Source organism: Solanum pennellii, chromosome 3, assembly GCF_001406875.1.
Source record: "Solanum pennellii chromosome 3, SPENNV200".
NCBI lineage: Eukaryota > Viridiplantae > Streptophyta > Magnoliopsida > Solanales > Solanaceae > Solanum > Solanum pennellii.
The window spans coordinates 5,045,720-5,065,729 of NC_028639.1; the positions used below are offsets into that span (position 1 = coordinate 5,045,720).

At 35.2% G+C, this 20,010-nt stretch overlaps 1 protein-coding gene across 1 annotated transcript; it reads right to left on the reverse strand.

Moving 5' to 3' along the window:
- Positions 1-473: 473 nt before the first annotated feature.
- Positions 474-16,898, reverse strand: LOC107015424 (ran-binding protein M homolog). The gene is made up of 10 exons (XM_015215687.2): positions 16,304-16,898; positions 12,303-12,449; positions 12,068-12,154; positions 10,405-10,450; positions 9,871-9,947; positions 6,411-6,573; positions 4,865-4,933; positions 3,040-3,099; positions 2,513-2,599; positions 474-1,146 (listed from the first exon to the last, which is right to left on the reverse strand). Exons 1-10 carry the CDS (start codon positions 16,735-16,737, stop codon positions 871-873), a joined length of 1,446 nt encoding a protein of 481 aa, XP_015071173.1. The 5' UTR covers positions 16,738-16,898; the 3' UTR covers positions 474-870.
- Positions 16,899-20,010: the final 3,112 nt, after the last annotated feature.

The window sequence follows — 20,010 nt, forward strand, 5'->3', positions numbered from 1 at the left end:
AAAAAAATCATTTGTGAAAGATTTTTTATTTTATAAGAAATGCAAATGCTTTTAGAAAAATGGGATTAACATTATTACATTTAAATGTTTCAAAAGATAAAATGAGACTATACTTATACCTTTGCAAAATAGAAATACTATTTTCAATAAACCTTCGAATAAAGAATCTTCTTCTTTTCGAAGAAGGGAGAGAAGTGCAGAGACCTATAGAAAAATAAATTTCGCTTCTCAAGTAGCATTCCGAATTAATTGTGTCTTTCGCACCCTTATAAACATTCATCTTCACCATCACCCTAACACACCCACCTCACCTCCCAAAAGAATTATCTAAAGACTACATACAAATGATTTTAAAATGATGTTTAAGCACAATTTAACTTTCCAAATTTTTTTCACACTGTCTGGGTTCTTAAAATTCCACCAGTCTTGGAACACTCAATGCCCCTTTTAGGGGTTTTCAAGCACAGAAACAGTGCTACCAATCTGTTTTCTTTCAACAAACAATAATGATTTCCAAAAGATCACCTTACACAAAAAACAGCAATCTGCTGAACTTGAAAAATTAATCTGTACAAAAGCTATCCGAAAGAACCTCGGATGGCATTATACCTCCCAAGTATAGAATCTGACCATTCAATGTGCACAAACTATAGAAGATTTACTGTTGTAGGGGGTATTAAAACGAAGACAACCCAGTAATCAAGAAAATGAATGGCTACTACAAATCAAGAAAGTACATAACAACTCTACACAGCACGTGTGCTGGTCACCGAGAGGGATTTCCTCTTGGATCGTGACATGAAAGACATTGGATGAGTGAAGCATATACATGGGTTGGGAGTGATGGGAATGAAAACCAAGACTACCTTCTCAGCCTTTCATACCACTGTTAAGTATTCTATGTAGATGGAAACCTTCACCCTGATCCCCATTAAACGTTCTCTTCGCCAAGAAGCAAGCACTTAACTGCCTGAGTAGCCTGTCAAGACGTGAATGTAAGCACTCTCTTGAATCTTTCACACTCGGATTCGTTGACAATACCATTGCATTGACAGCATCAGCCACAATATCTCGCTGTGAATCTCCTAGAAGATACCCAACAGAGGATTTCTGGGGTTGTTCATATGCCAGTAGAGCAGCACAATCCTATGATGATATAGACATAGAGGAACAGTAAGAACAAATATTTGCTCAAGATAACATTAGATGCAAATACGTAATATGTCTAGCTTAAACATTCCCAGCATTGCAAAATTAATACATTTATGGCAAGAGTAACTATTGAGCTCCTGGATCATGAAAAGAAGACGGTGCTGGACAGTACAAAGAAAGGCAAAGAAGACTTTGTTGGAATATTGGTAGGACACATACTACAAGTTAGATAATCCGCAATAAACGTAGGAAACATGATAGCTTTGTTCTCTCTCAAAGGAGACTTAGAGAAGGAGATCCTTCGTCACCTTTTTATTTCATTATTGTTATGGAATGGAAGGGCTCAACCGGATGATAAAGCTTGTCAATCAACAAGAATGGGTAAGGTGGTTCAAATAATAGTGGTAGTATGGAATTTACTTTATGTGGATGCTTCTTTGGTGTTATGTGATACTAAGTTGGAGCAATTAAAGCACCTAAAGCTTAATTTTAACTGTTTTTGAAGGTGTGTCTAGAGATAACATGTAAAGTGGAGGAAGAACCTACCATTTTCAGTAAATGAGAATTCAAGTGCTGGCAGGTATATTGGTTGAGAGATGGTTCCCAACCAACAAACTATTTGGGGTATGCCATCTGAAATTAAGTTATATATTATATCTGTGATATTCTAGAATAATCATACAGAACCTAACAGAGGAAATTTTGAAATCTTTTCTGAATATTTTTTTTGGGAGAGATGACAAGGGAAACGCACAGCGCTACCCTTTGGGTGTGCACATGATAAAAACCCCGCTTCTATGTAATAACTCGCCCACCACATAGGAGAGGTAACCCGCACTAGGCAAGCCTAGGTCGAGCTCTGGCAATGGATTTCGAACTTGAGACCTCCAACATGGAATTCCCAAGCCCAAACCACTGGGCCACCCCGAAGGGTTTCTTTTCTAAATATATTTGAGGTGAGCTGGGTAGTGGTGATGACTGTGAATGAACTCTTCTGCTGCTGGTTGGATAGAGGGATAGGAAGGGACTGAGGAAACTGCTGATAACAGTCCCTGCTTGTGTGCTGGATCATATGGAAGGATAAAACCTTAAGATGCTTTTGACGAAAATTTTACTGCTCTACATAGTTTGAAATTAGAAGTGTACTTCTGAAGTCTCCATGATGTAATATACAAATTCTATGAGGATAAGATAATTGAACCCAATATCTCAGTACTACAATGAACAGATTTATGCAAATGGGAAAACATTGTATACCCTTTTTCACAATGTTCAACACATGTTAGTGAGGATTCTCCTATTAATACAACGCTAATCAGTAAACACAGCCACAAAAGGGTAACAGAATTTCCTGCAGTACCTTGACCAAATCATCATAGTCTCCCAACTTATAGAATTTTTCAAACTCAGTCCTGCCATATAACACAGCTTCTTCAAGCTTTCCAACCTACAGATGGAACATAAGACTTCAGATTATATTGTATTTATATGACTACACGACACCATAGAGCGAACAGAAGATTAGCCAACAACTGACATTCTTGTACAATCCCAGAAGTGGAGGAATAAGATTCGAGGATGCATCTAAACAATGTCAAAGGAAGCACCAGAATGTTCCTTTCTTTGTGGCCTCATTGACTTCTTTTGCCACATACTTATGAGCTTTCTTTCTTTTACATACACCCACCACCATTTTACTGTCTAGCATGAACCTACATTCTTCTCAATATGATTTCAAACTAAAAAAAAAGGTTTGAATTTTCACCAAGAAGTCGGAAGAATTAAACCATTTACTTAGGGGTAGCTGCAGTGATTTGTCCTGTGGCTACAGGTTCTATACAGAGAGAGAAACATGAAGCAGCAGAACCATGTGCAAAAACAACTTACCCGTACTAGCTCAATAAAATTTTGACAGTGAAGCAGAAAGCATATCGCTGATGTGCCATCCTAAAAAGCATAGAGCAACTTATCAGGAAAAGAAAAGTGAGTCGGAATAGAACAAGTTTTTTGTCACATAGTGGACAGAAGAATGCAATACTAATTCATTGTGACTCAAGCTAACTAGCGAGCAAACTGAGACATATTGAAAAGCTAAATGCCAACCATAGTATTAGAGTGCCATATATATCTGCAAAAGACTTCCCTTCAACTTTAAACTACTTTCATTGAAGGCTACGGAAGAAAGAAGAGGAAAACATCAGGAAACAATACGTAATAAGCTTTAACGACAGCAATTTCAAATTTCTCTAATTTGAGTTATTCTTTGGTATTAAAACGAAGCTGTTTGTTTGAGAAGATTTGATAGAGATGTATTGAAGTTTAAAACGTTTAGCACTTGAATTGCTAATAACTTGCAACAACAACAATTCTAAGTTTTGACGCTCTATAATTGATTTTTAAACTATTGTGGTGTAATTCAAACTATAGATTTTCAAACTATTAGTGTAATCCCACAAGTGGAGTATGGGGAGGGTGGTGTATATGCAGCCTTACCCCGACCTCGTGAAGGTAGAGAGGTTGTTTCCCATAGATAAATACAAAGAAGAAAATAACAAAATGATAAAAGCAAGAATATCTTAGAAAATTTCTACAGCATCCTCTCTTATAAGGAATCATTGTTCATAAGATTGTGATATATCACATAATTTATTGATACATTCCAGTTTTAGGTGTTAAAGTAATGTGTTTTTAACTTAAAACTCGTATAGCTTACTGATACAAGTACCATGTGATCTCGTGTAGCTTACTGATACAAGTACCATGTGATCCACACATTCAAATAGCTTGATTGATAATTTATGCAATATTTTAAGTAACTATATTTCGAAAGTAGCTTGATTGATAATTTATACAATTTTTTAAGTAACTTTATTTCAAAAGTAGTTAAATTAAGACAAGCTTCGGTAATGAATTTTATATTTATGTTTTAAAAAAAAGTTGGGGGTGAGGAAGGGGAAATGGGGGAGGGGATTACAATGTGGGGAATCGAACCCTCACCAAGAAGGTGGGAGTTCAGGTAGCCAACCAACTAAGCTACTAAGATTCCCCAAGCTTCGGTAATAACGATTATTGATTATAGTAGTTCTTTTTCTTCCTTTTCTTAAGCATATAGAAATTCTTGTGAATGAACTCTAAATAGTTCAGTACAACAGAGATAATAGGTACTATATATTTACATTTCTGGAGAATTCCTTAATTAATAATTTTTGCAAGTGTCCTAATTTTCCCTGTGATATTCAAGAAACAATCTGGAGTAATAAAAAAACAAACAAACAAAAAAGGGAAATTCCATATACCATATGTACATCTTATGTATATACACACAAAAAAAATTATAGCATAAAGTAATATAAAAAAAAAGTACCAAGAAGGTACAGAAAGGAGGGAAAATAAAATATACACAACATTAGATAAGAATAAGTTGACTGCCAAACATATATATCTCATAAACTAATGTCAAGAAACAAAAGAAGGTAAGATTTTTTTCTAAAAACAAAAGAAGGTAAGATTTGAGAAAAATAGAACTAAAGTAGAAAGTAGAAAACAAAGAGCATGAATTGTGTATAGATACTTAAGGATGCAAAATTATACATCAATATACATCAAGTATGGAACTTCAACAGCATCTTGTGCAAGAAGGTCAAGGGGAGGTGAATGAAGTTGCAATAGGATTTACATGACGTTTGACAATATCAGTCAACAGAAAAATTACCTGGAGTATCTGTGGATATAACTCTCTAAGTTTACCAAAGGCATCACCAATTTGACCGCTCCGAATTAGCTGTTAAAACAACAAAGACATTCCTATAAGTATCATTTCTACGTCAGCAAAATGACAATTACATATAGCAGGTTGAAGGGGTTAAAAAGTTGACAGATGGAAGTGCTATAATGAACATTTTTTTGGACTGCACTTGGGGAGGAGAGTTAATTACATTGTTTTGTGCAGATCTGAAACCAACCAAAACTAGTATTAAGCAAGAAGAGAACAATAAAGGAAGGTAAAAGTTACTGGTTGTTCGTCAACTAACCCGTCCAGCAGAACAGAAGTTTTGGATACTATACCTTACCAGAGACTAAATTTATGTGTTAACTTTGCTTTGTCAAAGTGAAAACACCTCCAATCTTTTAATATGGTAAACCCCTGCTTTACTCCCGGATAATTCAGACACTCACTCTTATGGTCGGATGTGTAGGGTTTCTTCCACTAAGATATTCCTTCACTTGGTAAAAATCTTTAAACTGAGAGCCCCTTTGGATTGTCTTAAAAAAATTAGGTTTTAAGTCAAAAAATAAAAAGTCAAACATATATGAGTATATGACTTCTAAGTCACAAAATAAAATGTAGGGGGAGACCTACTTTTGGTTTTTAACTTTTTTCAAGTCATTTTAAACTTATTTTAAGTTATTTTTAACCTTGTCAAACACTTTCAAGAGCTAAAAACAACTTAAAGGTAGGCTTGACCAACTTTTAAGCCAATCCAAACCGGCTTTGAACAAACACTACACTTGATCTCAGCCAAAAGGCTGAGTAAAGATTTTCCTTCACTTGTCAATAGTCTTAAAACTCTAATGTGTACGAAAGCTTCCATTACTGACAAGTTTATATCTTTTTTATATATATATTTTCTTCGACCTTGTGATTTTTTTCTTACAAGGGATTGAAGGAAAAACCATCCGAAATATCCTCCAAAAGTTAAACTAATGTTCCGTCAAGATATTTGAAGTGGACAAAAGGGCATAGATCAAAAGATTTCACATTCGGATCACTTAAAAGAGAGAAAGGAAGCTATTTGCATGAAGGGAATCATCTTCAATAGCACTACTAAGTGACGAGTAACCAAAAATTTATTGAATATCAAAATTCCAGGCTGAACTCACGACTGAAAAATTAGACACTGATATCACCTAATATTGTCTCCATCTTTCTAATTCATAGCTCATCACACTGCTCAAAGCTTATATAATTCTTCTCTTATCCACTTCCATTCAGAACCAGCACCTGTACATTCTTTCACCAGATGACTTTCTTTGTCTTGTCAAACTGTTCAGTTAGTTATTTCCACTTCCATCAAATATTGAAATTAGTTAATAGCAAGAAAGCAGCAGAAAAGAGGGAAAATTTGCATCCTTTCTAGAATAATGGTTCTGCAGGCACCGACAGCTACACAAAAACCAAGTGACTGATGTGTATGTCATGGTATCACCCATTAACATTATTTATCATGGTAGAAAAGAGATGCTTCCACATTTCATACCTGACGAAGAACCTTTCTCTGATTTAATGAATACACACTGACGTCCTCTGCAAAGCCATTTTCTTGAACAAAAGAGATGGGTGGAAGAGTACTTCTACTTTCAACATCAAACGTTTTCAGTGTATCTTCATATCCATAATGTTGTAAATATGCGCGAACAATTCTGTTAGTTGAAAAAACGTTAAGAAATAGAAATGCATTTCCAACAGTAGAGGCATGCAATGTGTAGAAAAAAACTTAACATTCGTAACAGAAGTGTTTTAATTACTCTGCTATTTTAACATAGTCTGAACACTTCACCGCTCCATTTCTTTCAGGTAAGAATTAAGATTACCAGCAGAACATAAGGTAAAAGTAACTCAAATCTACTTACTTAATAGCTTCGCCCTCCTGGGAATCCACGACGTGAATATTAAAAGGCACACTCACCCGATATCTGGAAGACTCTAATGTAGCTCACCAAAGATGAATTACCAGTCTAGCACTATTTCTTTCATTATCTTTGATTTTGACTATCAAAAGAAATTATGACTTTGGTGTTCCAATTAACGAAAATTATTTGTGATGCCCGATTAAGCACATTTAAATATATAGTCCTGTGAGAAATATATGAAAAGAATATTATTGAATTGTTGTCTCTAACACTATTACACTATTACAGAAACCCTATTTATAGACATTACAATAGACTCCTTTTCCAACTAGGACACTACAATACAATCTTTTTCTAAGTAGGACACTATATACTATTCCTATTCCTATAACCTATTCTAAGTAGGATTATATATACCTATTACAATTCCAACACCCTCCTTCAAGCTAGTGCATACTAATCATATGTATCTAGCTTATTACAAATGTGATTAATATGAGGACCAATGAGGAGATCGGTGAGATATCTGCAAGTTGATCACTCGACTTCACAAAATTGATAGTCAATCTCAATGTGTTTAGTCTTCTTATGAAATACTGAATTTAATGCATAATGTCAGTCAATCTCAATGTGTTTGGTTTCTCATGAAATACTGAATTTAATGCATAATGCCAATAAAACAGACTAATAAAAGCACATCGTAAGGTTGTTTCATACCATAGAGTAACTTACGTAATCGACATACAAGGCTACTAAAACTCCCCTGAGCAACAAAATCAAGTGGTTGCTCCAAGTAGACTTCTTCACAATGCAGCGGTCATTGGAAAGTGCTCAAAATCTAGTATAAAGTATATGGATCATGTTGGATCAATAGATGAATCAATACTAAACAAGAGAGTCACCGGAAAAATTGGTCAAAAACATGATCATACACTACAGTATTAGATTTGATGGTTGAAAGTGGTCACAATCTAAGAAATAAAATTATGTGTAGGGTCGGAATGATGGCACAACCCAACTAGAAAATAGAAATTATATAGGGAAGGTCGAATTGATAGCACGACCCTATTGAAAAAGAGAAATAATATGGCTAGGGTCGATATGATGGCACGACCCTATTGAAACAGAGAATTTATATGGTAGGGTCGAATGATGACACAACCCTATGCAAATCAGATTTGAAGAGTCACCGAAAAGACAAATGAAACTATGCAAATCAAATCAAGGAGTCACCGAAAAGACACACGGTGCTATGCAACTTAGATATGAGAAAGTAGTTTGAAAAATTCCACGGTACTATGCAAACTAAATATGAAAAGTAGTCCGAAGATATGCACGGTGCTACGCAAATCAGATAGAAAAAAATAGTCACCGGAAGGATGACTCGGTGCTACACGTATAGGATATGAAAAAGTAGTCACCGAATTAATGGCATGGTGCTACACAAATCAGATATGAAAAAGTAGTCACCGGAATGATGCCACGGTGCTACACAAATTATGGAAAAGTAGTCAAAAAAAAAAACGATGACACGGTGCTACACAAATTAAATATAAAAAAGTAATCAACGAAAAGATGGCACGGTGCTACAACTTTTACTAACATAGTTGTTGGCCAAACGGACGGCATATATAAGTTATAGCCACCCGCCGGCAGCGAAAGCTCTTTGATTGTTTACCAAGATCGTAGAGGCTTTGATACCACGAGAGGAATATATGAAAAGAATATTACTGAATTGTTGTCTCTAACATTATTAGAGAGACCCTATAAATAACCTTATTTATAGACATGACAATAGACTCCTTTTCCAACTAGGATACTACAATATAATCCTTTTCTAAGTAGGACACTATATACTATTCCTATTCCTATTACCATTCCTATTCCTATTCTAAGTAGGATTATATATACCTATTACAATTCTAGCAAGTCCCATCTTCAAAAATTCCCAAAAATGTAGTGGTCAAACCATGTGGTTAGTCTAAAAGATCCGTTGAACCATGGAGGCTTAACTTTTCTCTCAAAAATGACAATCCTGATCCAATACAATTTTGAATATGAACTGATACATTTTTTTTCTCAATAATGAACAATGTCTTCTGATCAGTGTACTGACTTTTGAGGAATAGACAAAGTTACCATTTTCAAAAAAAATAATGAACAATGTCTTTTGAGCATTTTTTCTTCTTTTTTTAAAGGTATGTTTCTTTGGAGCATAATTAATACTTTCTATATAGTTTATTAGAGAATATTACAATAACTCTAAAATAGGGTAATCACCTTTGGATTGTTGGGTATATTTACTTGAAGTCTGAACCTACAGGTTGCCACGTCTTAAACTTATTCAGCCTCATATCTTACCAAGACCCTATGAGGACAATAACTGGATATGTGACACAGTAAAGACACTGTTGCAAAGTACAGATGTTCTATATGCATCTATAGACTCAGCATAATATGTTTATAGCGTGTGTGATCAGCATTCTCCTTTTTCTTCAATAAGTTTTAAGACTTAGTTATCTACCCTTATCTTCAAATCTAAATTGAGACAACACAAATATCATGCACCCCTTTTGTCTGGAAGAAAATAGATATAGTAACTTCAATGAGCTTCATTCATTGTCCTACCTTTTTTCCACGGTGGTGTCCGGTCCAACTTGAGCACACCTCGACTATTCCACCTGGTACATGCTACATTCCATCAAATGCAAGTACCAGGCCTCTTTGACCAGAGACCACCAAGGCTTAGACAGCTGGAAAATCTCACTTCGTAGTTATTTACTCCACCAAGACATGATTCTAAGACCTCATGGTTCTCCCCCAATTCATTGACCATTAAGTACACCCTAGGCCACTTTGTCAATCCATGCTAAAATGTTATCCACTTCCATTGGATCAAAACTTCTCTCTCTTCACTTTTTATTACTTGCTGAATATTATACTAGATAAAAAGTATTCTAAAACTCTGCTTTATTCTTCTTAATTTCTAAAATTCAGCAAAATATTATATTTACTTATAGGACTTCTTATCTTTATTTAAAAATTATAGTTGTAGGCTTGTAGCAATCAGACGGAGGGAGTACTTACCCATAACTGGCATTCTGAGGTATAGACAATTTTTCAATAGTTGAATGCTGCTTTGCCCTTTCCTGCGCTTCATATGCCTAAAAACAAAGAAAGCAAAAACCACATTGGATTAATACTTAAATTATGTTTACATGCTTTTATCCCCTGATTTCTGTTGGTGCTTTCAATTTGTCTCCTGTAACACAGACCAGCAACCGTATTTCAACTAACAATTGATAGACATATCTTATGAATCAGCAGAATGAAAGAGCAATCAAGAGAAGTTGTCACAGACTATAACCTACCCAAGGTACAAAGATGAGCGTAAAAACATGCATTTGTCATATTTAAGACTGATATAAAGTAGTAATAATCAGCATCTACTGTCTGTTTGAGATTGACTTCAAAATGGAAGCACACAGCAATGCAGCATTACAAGCATAATTAATAGGAGAGGAGACCAACAACAGCCCCACTCAGAGAAGGTAAAAAGCCCAATTACATGGAAAAGCAAAGGAGAACTATTCAAATAAATAAAAAAAGAAAGATCTTTACCTTAAGATCAAAAACAAATGGACGCTTCCCAAAGTTGACAGTGACCCTGTGATAGTAAAATCAACAAATAACTGCAAGAAGTCAGACATGCTAGATTTGATGATCCATTACTAAGTCAGAGTTTGTGTACACTAGCCATGGATCAGCAGCTATTGCTAATCAACCTAGAACTATATATAGAACTACAGTTCTTTCCTTTTTGACAAATCATATTTCACTATTATATCCGTATAGCAAAAGGAAGTTATGCACAAGTAGTGAAATACACACTAAGCAACTATCTCTACAACAGGAAATTTCCTATTTACACCAAACAAATAAAATACAGAGGAACTTTTATGGTTACCAGAGTTCGATTACCAAGGTAAACACCACAAATTCAAGAAGTTGCGGACATTCTTTCTGGATACTTAATTGTTAAACATGATTTGGCTGTTGTGAGAATTACATGGTATGAATTTGTGGATAGTCTGTTCTCAGTAGAGTGGAGTCAGATCACTTACCTCTATTGTTACAGTGTGGAGATTGGGGGCAATCAAACTCATCTTTCAAGTTTGAAAACTGGTGGATTCATACAGAGGGGTTCAATGCTAAGGTCAGGGATTGGTGAGAGTCTTTTAATTGCACTGGCAAGCCTCATTATGTTCTAATGGCAAAGTTAAATCTGAAAATGCAAAAGCCAATGCGTTGAATCAACTAGATGATTCGGAAGACATACAAGAACAGAGATCTCTCGTGGAAGGGTAAATAGCTTCTAGGTTGGCATTGACTATGAAGTTTGAGGACATGGCCAAGCATGAAGAGATAGCTTGGAGACAGAGATCCAGAGCCTTGTGCCTTAAGAAGGGAGATAGAAACACAAGTTTTTTCCATAGAACTGCAAACCAACATAGAAGAGTCAACACAATTGATAAATTTGAAGTCAATGGAGTTGAGATTACCGAACCAGAAGAAATTAAGAAAAAAATTGTTGAATACTATGAGAGATTATATACACAATCAGGAGAGTGGAGACTACAGTTAGACATGAGAGGTTGCCCCAGATTCGATGTAATAGATGGCAGCTTCTTGGAGGCATCTTTTAAAGCTGACAAAATACTAGAGTCTAGAGAGTATTAAAGCATGTGCAAGGGACAAAGCCCCTAAACCAGATGGCTATACAATGGCTTTCTTCGGTCATTATTGGGACATAATCAGACATTAGTTGGTAGCCGCTGTCCAAAACTTCCATGCTAGAGGTTGTTTTGAGAAGAGCATTAATGCCGCCTTTGTCACACTTATTCCTAAAAAAGTGGGGGTAATTGAACTGAATGATTTCAGACCCTCTGGTTGGGGGAGTGTACAAGATCATCTCAAAACTGTTGGCTTAAAGATTGAAAAAAGTCATTCACAAACTTGTTGACAACAGAGGGCTTTTATTAAGGGGAGACAGATTATGGATGCACTGGTGATAGGAAATGAACTGGTGGATTCAAAAGTGAAGAGCAAATAGCCAGGCATACTATGTAACGTGTAAACTGGAAAGAAGATGGGTTTTGGTCTAAATGGATAAGGTGGAATTGGTACAGTCAAATTTTAAGTTCTTATTACTTGAAGTCCCACTGGCTTTTTCCCTTCTCAATATGAAGTACAAGGTATAGACGATAAGGATATATATACATACACTTCATGTTGGCTGTGAACTGCAACGGTAGGAAATAATGGCCCTTTTACATCCTTGAAAACTGTTCCTACAACAGTTCCATTTTTCCTGCATTAAAAGAAATAACACAAATTCTTGAGTCCAAATATTGTACTGCAAACAGTTAAGACTATCTTTTATACACTCCACAAAAATCATCTAGAAATGTAACACAAGCACCTTTGTAAAAGAAGTAAAAAAATAGATAAATTCTTACGTGAAAAAGAGTTCTTGAGAAGCATAATTGATGCCGCCACCAACAGTATCACCTGTTGAATAAGCTGGGCCAAACGCCTCTCCCTTTCCTTGTCCACGATAAAGCAGTCCATCATCACCATGATATCCATAACTGTTTGATTCCCAGCTGACAAACATAGAAAGATCAAAAATAAATTCCAAATGAAAAATATTGAACGCCAAAGTGTCACTCCTCCAATGCAATCCTTTCAGTCTATGTCGCACAGACAAACTATTGGTATGTGTTAAGATTCATTATACATGTCTAGTTAACTACGTGAAATAGTTCTTATCTTTCCCACACCGTCTAATTTGGAAAAGAACTCACATAATATATAGTGGAGTGTCTTTTATTGTTGTGCAATAACTAAGAAACTTCCCTTATTTCATATAGTTTTAACTTTAAAGTTTAAACACTAATAGAAAGAATTTTTTATGTACTTTATCAGCAACGTTGTAAGGGTTTAATCTCTTCTTCCTCTCATTTCTCTTTCTTTTTTTTTTTTGAGAATGGTTAACAGTATATGCATCAAGGTTCAAGGATAGTTGCACAAGCTGTGGGGGTTCCCAGATCAAAAGGATACAATAGAAGGATAAAAAACTTTCAATATGTAATCTAGGATATCAAAGATAGATTTCATATTTTCTAGACATTCTCGTTTGCACCAAAATAGTAAAGCACAAAACACTTTATCATTAGATTCTGCATAGAGTTCCCTTTGTCTTCAAAGCATCTTTAGTTCCTTTCTTTCCAAATACAATGTAGGGACAATTCTCCATCTCTCTTTCTGACTGGACAGCCTTCCTACTCATTTCATATAGTCTGAAAGCGAAAGAGATAAAAGTCCTAGCGTCAGGTCATCCTGGAAATAGTTTTTCCCTGGTTCAAAAATTTTTTGTGCTCGTTGCGTCATAATTGTGTTTCTTGTGGTCAAATCTCACGACACTTAAAATTGTCCCGACAAGAGAACATGGTTGTTGAAACCAAAGCCAGAACACAGTTACACAAATGCCCTCATGCACCACTGAAGTCTATTTCCATTTTAGTACATTAAACCCATGATGTAAAAGTTGATTGGGGTTGCATCATGAAGAATGTCAGTGTTCACGCTAGTGCACTGCCAAATTAGTAGTACCACATCAATAATCTTGTCAATATACGCGATATGTCATCATCGCGCACACTGGGGAGTAGACCACTGTATCCTACCACATACAAGTATACAACTAGCTGGGGAAGATTTTTGTCTTTTAAATCGAACAGAGTAAGTCGAATAGGCTTCATAGGAACTTTTGTTCTAAAGGAAAGAGAAGAACCAACATTTCTAAATGTTGGATTGTTGGGTCATGAATAATAATAAGGTTCAATCACTCTCGAGCATCTACACATACTATATGTCACTTTTGCAGGAATCGACTAGTGTGATTGAAAAATTGGAGATATTAAAGAGGAACTTCCATGGGAGGCAGGAGACAGGATGAGGAAACACCACTGAGCCACCGAGAGATTGCCACTTCCCTTAAAAGTAGGGAGGACATTGTGTGGAAGACCCTAAAGTGATAAAGTGTTGTTGGGAAATAGCTCTAGATATTCTGATCTGAGGAGCACACTTTATTGAGACAACTAATAACAAGGAAGTATGGAACTGTGAAGAGAGAAGTATGTACTAACCACACCACATTCAACTGTACTGACAGAAGAATATCATGAAGGAATAGGAAGACTTTCACATTACATGTAGGGTCTGGACAAAAAAATAGCTTCTGTGGCAAGCAAAAGATAACAGTACAGCAGATCCAGGGATCACAAGCAAGAGCTCTCTGTGGCATGACATTTAGGAGAAGTTTGCACAACTAGGAGTTAACCACATCCTGGAGTGCGTTGAAAATGCTTTATAAACAAAATTTATCACATAACAGCCAGGTTTGTGGAGGTGGGATCAAGGAAAGGTGGATCATTTTCTTTTAAGTCATACTATCATTAATTGTTTGTGAGGGGGAGGGTGAATCTACTGCACTTGTTCTCCAGATGCCTAGAGTCTAAAAATATTTGTTTCTTCGCTTGGGTGGCAACAAGAGGAACGATTCTGGTAAGTAAGAACTTGAGAAAGAGGAGAGTTACATAAGACAGCTTCGGTTGAAAATGTCAAAACATCTTTGTTACATCGTTTTTTACTTTTGTTTTGCTTTACATTTGTTGGATACAAGAAGTATTTTAGTCTTGTCAGCCAACAGAAAATGTAGAGAATTATAAAGAAACTTATTTTTCATTTTGTCAAATTTTATTTTATTATTGGACAGAGATGAGCCTCAATGGAGCAACATGGACTCTGAGGGTGAAACTCCATGTCACTGACCCCAAGTTGTTTGAGACTCTGGCATAGTTGTTGTACCAACAAGTACAGCACAGGTTGTTTCCCACTTATGCTACCCTGGTGACTCGAACACTAACTCTTGTTTTGCAGGTGAATAGTCCTTACAACTAGGCTATCCCTATCGTGTCAATGGACAACAGTAATTCTAAAATTATAGCAATTCACTATTAACTCAAAAGCTGCTCTATTTGCTAGAAGTTTCACCAATCAACCAGAGCTGTTGTCCGACTTCCCTAAACACATCAAGAGCCAAAAGAAGCTGGAGTTTGGTCTACTTCACTAGCAGAAAAGTGCACATCTTTCTCTCACACAACCTTTATTATGCGATTGTTTACCCCCTTGATGTCCATTAATAAATTTATCTAAATCTCCAAGAAAGCTGGATATCAGTGTTAAATTTGGTTAAGAATAGAGAGATTGCCACTTGACTGATCTTGTAGATTTTCTCACCCTCTATCTATTCCATCGCACAAGAATCAAGCTATTGTGATTATAATTGAAATTAAAAGGTAAGAAAGATTAAGAAGTTAACCAAGGTAATTCTTACATTTTCATAAAGGAGCTATTCAGTCTATATTACCCCCTCTATCCACAGAGCCGGACCCACCCTTGAGGGTGTGGGTGCAAAACCCGTTCACTTCGGGAAACTTTTTGTGTGTATACACGTATATTCTGAAATAAGGAATATATAACTGAATGTGCACCCTAAGACATATAAGTTGAGTTGGTGTGGCGGTCAAACACCTGGTCGTTGGCATCTTAACAACTCGATGGTCGCGAGTTTGATTCTGCTTGTTGCATTTTCTCTTTGTCAATTTAAAAAAAAATCAAAAAAGGCCTAATAGAAAACCTCAATGGAGATTCGAACTAGCAATCTCTGAGTGTACACTAAGGTCAATAGCATCAAATCATAGAGTGAATTATGTTAGATTTTTTTAATTTATATTTATATATACGCTTTGACAATATTTTTCGATAAAGTGTTGTTGCTTCACTAACTCACATTCGAATTTAATAGTGCCTCTTCCAATCCTGGGTTCACCTCTATCCATCACACTTGAGCACATGAACAAGCTTTGCGATTTAACATTGAAATAAGGTAAGAAAGACTATACCTTTAAAATAAAAGATGATAAAATAAAAGGAGCTATAATTACAATCAAAGTTGAAGTCCAAGAAAGTAGAATCCCCAGGTTGTGGCAGTTTGAAGCCAATCCTTATTTGACTTTAGTACCAGCCGAAAATCAGTGTTAAGTTTGGTTTAAAATAGAGAGACTGACATTGACTGATCCAGTAGATTTTCATCCCACCCCTAATCTATGCCATCACACTTCAGGAGAAGAATCAAGTTCTTGTAATTAGGATTGATACTAAAAGGTAAGAAACACTAATAAAGTTAACAATCAGAAGATGAATAAAATTCTTTCACTTTCATAAAGGAGCTATATTTTCAGTCAATCTCACAATAAAATTCAAGTATAAGAACAAAAACAACACCCCCTCTATCTATCCCATCACACTTAAGTTCAAGAATCAAGCTTTGCAATTATAATTTAGATTAAAAGGTAACAAGAAGCTATAATTGAAGTCAAAGAAAGTAGAATACCCAGGTTGTCGACGCAATTTGAACCCAGGAGTAGTAAACCCAATAGCAATTTGACCTTTAGTACCAGCATTTTCCACAAATATCTCAAAATAATAAACAAGCCTTTTACAAGGTGCAGGACGATTAGCTTGAACAACTCCAACATCATGTCCATGAAGATGCGCATTTGGGTAACGCACAGAAAGTTTATCTGATCCAACAATCGAAAACCCACCAGAACTATGCAAAGTATCCAACTCCGTTGGCAACTCTTCTTCACACTCTTCTGAATCAATTTCCATCAAATATTGATTTTCTGAAACACCCATTACTGATTCTGATTTTCTAACAGCGGCTTTCGATTTCAGTCTCCATTGTTCTAAGAAATAGGTACCAATTAGGTCATGGGTGTCGGAATTGGTATGAGAAAGCGATAGAGTTAAGGATGAATCCATCAAAATAGTGAAAAACCCAGCTCCTAAAATGGATAAATTGAAGATATGAAAGACAAATTTGGAGTAATTCAGATCGATTGAGAGGTTTTTCTGGTTCTTGAATCAAAGGGAAGGGGAAAGAGTAGCCTTTAGTGAGAGAGAAGATACCATTAAGGACTCGTTTAATATTAGGGATAATGGTTAATTAATCTCGATAATAATTACAAAATGACTTATTTTGAAATTATATTAACCATTTTATAATAATCATAAAATAATTAATATCAAAATAACTTACTAATCAAACAAGTTTTAATAACATTTAAATATTTTATGCATCATCATTGTTGATTAGCATGAAGAATATGAGTGATTTAGTCTCAAATATAAATTTTATATTGTGAAATTACACACCTTAATTTAATCGTAGTTAAGCAAGTAAGTACATTAATGTATGTATATTTAGACACCTCAATTTGTCTAATATGTATGGCTTAAGCATGTAAATCCACAAAACATTAGGGCTGTTCAAAACTGAATTGAAACCGATAAGCCGAATCGATAAAAAAGTTATTGGTTTATACTATTGGGTTATTGATTTAGTGGTTTTGATAACGGTTTTGATTTTTTTTGTAAATCGGGTTATCGGTTCTTAACGGTTTAAAGTTTTTCTTAACGGGTTAACCGATAACCTGATAGTAAATTAAATAATTATATTTATATCATTTTGTATATAAAATCCTCGACTTAGAGTTTAGTTTCCTACTTTTATTTTTGGTTGTCTCAAACACTTGATTATTTTATAATGTAAAAGTGTTTGCTTTTGAGCAAGATGTAACTTATGAACTCAAGTGCATGGTTTATTTGGTTTGTCACATTGTTTCTAAGTGATTTTCAATGTTTTTTATTTTGTGTCAAATGTTAACGGTTAAACCGACAACCGAACCGATAACGATAAAAAATCGATAAACCAATAACCGATAAGTCAATATCTTAACGGTTTAGCATTTCTACAAACCGATAACCAATAAGTCAACCTCATAAACTTCAAAATCGAATCGAACCGGCCGATACACAACCCTACAAAACATCCATCTTCCAACGTTATTAATATTGGTTATGTCAGATATTAATTATGTAAGATTAGTTATAGGTGAATTTATGAATTATTTAATACGATATTAATTATTTCACATTCTATATCATGCATAAAATAATGCATAAATTTCCTTTTAACTTGTCAACTAAACATCATATTAATTTTAAGTAGGAAAAACGTATTTCCTATCTACCTACCCCAAACATCATACAAGTAACACGAAAAATAATATATGAATAACGTATTTCTTATCTAACTACCAATCGACGCATAAGAGCATTTTAATCCAAATAGTTAAGAAATACAATAAATTAACACCAGCATAGAACTAACAAATTTAGGATCAACACTTTGTTAGCCATATAGTAAATTAACAAATTTAGGATGAAAACTAATAAAATCTTCACATTTCATCCATCTAAATGAAAATTTTGCATAAATCAAATGAATTAACAATGGAACCATTGAAAACTAAAAAGATATATCTTTGTACACATTAAATTTGGATTACTAAGAATTACTTTACAAAATGATTGTAAATACAAAGATAATTTATATGTTCCATCTATCAAGTTCTGCAAGTTATGCTCTAATATGTTTTAGTCAATTTCCTATGTTTCCATAAATTGAGAGGGTGGGGGGCTCGTTTTCGTCTTCTCTGTACCTGCATGATGTAGCATAGCAAATCTGCAACATTTTTGAAGAATAAATATATGTAAAATGAGCTTAGTGTAACACATAGTGTTAATATACACGATGACATCTCATGTTTAGACCTCGTTAATACAGAAAAACAGCACAGCTAGTATGTAAAATGAGCTTAGTGCAACACAGTGTTAATGTATACGATAACATTTCATGTTTAGACCTCGTTGATACAGAAAAAAGGACCACTCTAGTTGAAGGCATGAAAACATATGGAATATGAAGTATGAGATTCCAGCAAAACATACCATTAGCCCCACGTATTTTCACTTCACGAAATTCTTGGACAAGAGCACAACAACAACACATTAAATGTGAAAGAAAATCATCTATGATGCCTCCCTAAAAAGAAGAAAAAATAATCAACAGGGTGTCTATATTTCGACTTAATTTAACACCAGTTTATACATGGAGGTGCTCGTCCATCATTCAAATCATATCAAGGGATTCAACATGACGAACAAAAGGAACATTCAGAAGTATTTATTCATCTATTTCTGCATGCTGAGGATTTTTCTTTCTGCCTGAAGGGCTTGTGAAAAGTATTTTGCAAGTCTATGTATCATTTTTGGAATATTACATTTGTGATCTTGTTCTAATTTTGGGACTAATATTTAGATGTGCGAGATAGGATATTTATCTTGATGTTTAGCTTTTGCCGAAGTTTCTTTCTGATGCAGCAAGTGTAACAACAGCAGTACAATATCAACGAGTAAGCCATTAATTCATTACAAGCCTCCGTCGAAGCTGCATCCAAATGGTGTCAATTGTTGTCACGACCCAAAACGAGCCGCGAGTGGCACCCACACTTATCTTACTAGGTGAGCGAACCAACAATCTAAACTCCAACGTTTACCAGTATATAAATTTTGAATAGTAAAAAAAATGCGGAAGATCCAAGACTCATTAACGAAATCAATTAAATAAACTTCTGAAGTATAATACTTACCATCCCCAAAATCTGGAAGTCATCACATCAAGAACATCTATCCTCAAATTACTAAGTCTAAGAGTATTTAAGAACTAAAATAAGTAAAACGATAGTTCATGTCCGAGCTCCAAGGACATCAAGACGTGAATGAGAGAATCCAGTCCGAGCTAGAACAATAGCTCACCCTGAAATCTGACGTGCTGAAGACTGGCTAGAGTTGCGGACGAGTCGAAGTCACTGGTGCACTTGCTGCACTCCACAAAACAACAAGAAGAACATAAAAGTAGGGGTCAGTACAAGTACTGAGTAGGTATCATCAGCCAACTCAAAATAGAGAGCAATATATATGGAATAATAATGTAGAACCAACCACAATACTCAACAGGTGACAATCAACAAGTACAAAAACCATTGACAACAACCTCAAGCACATCTATGAGGACTCAGGCCTCCACACCATACTCATTTGGGAAAATAGGTTCCTTGCAATTTAGTGTATTAACATAATTCAAGATTACTTCTCTTTATTCTTATCGTGTCGGAACGAGACACTCCGATC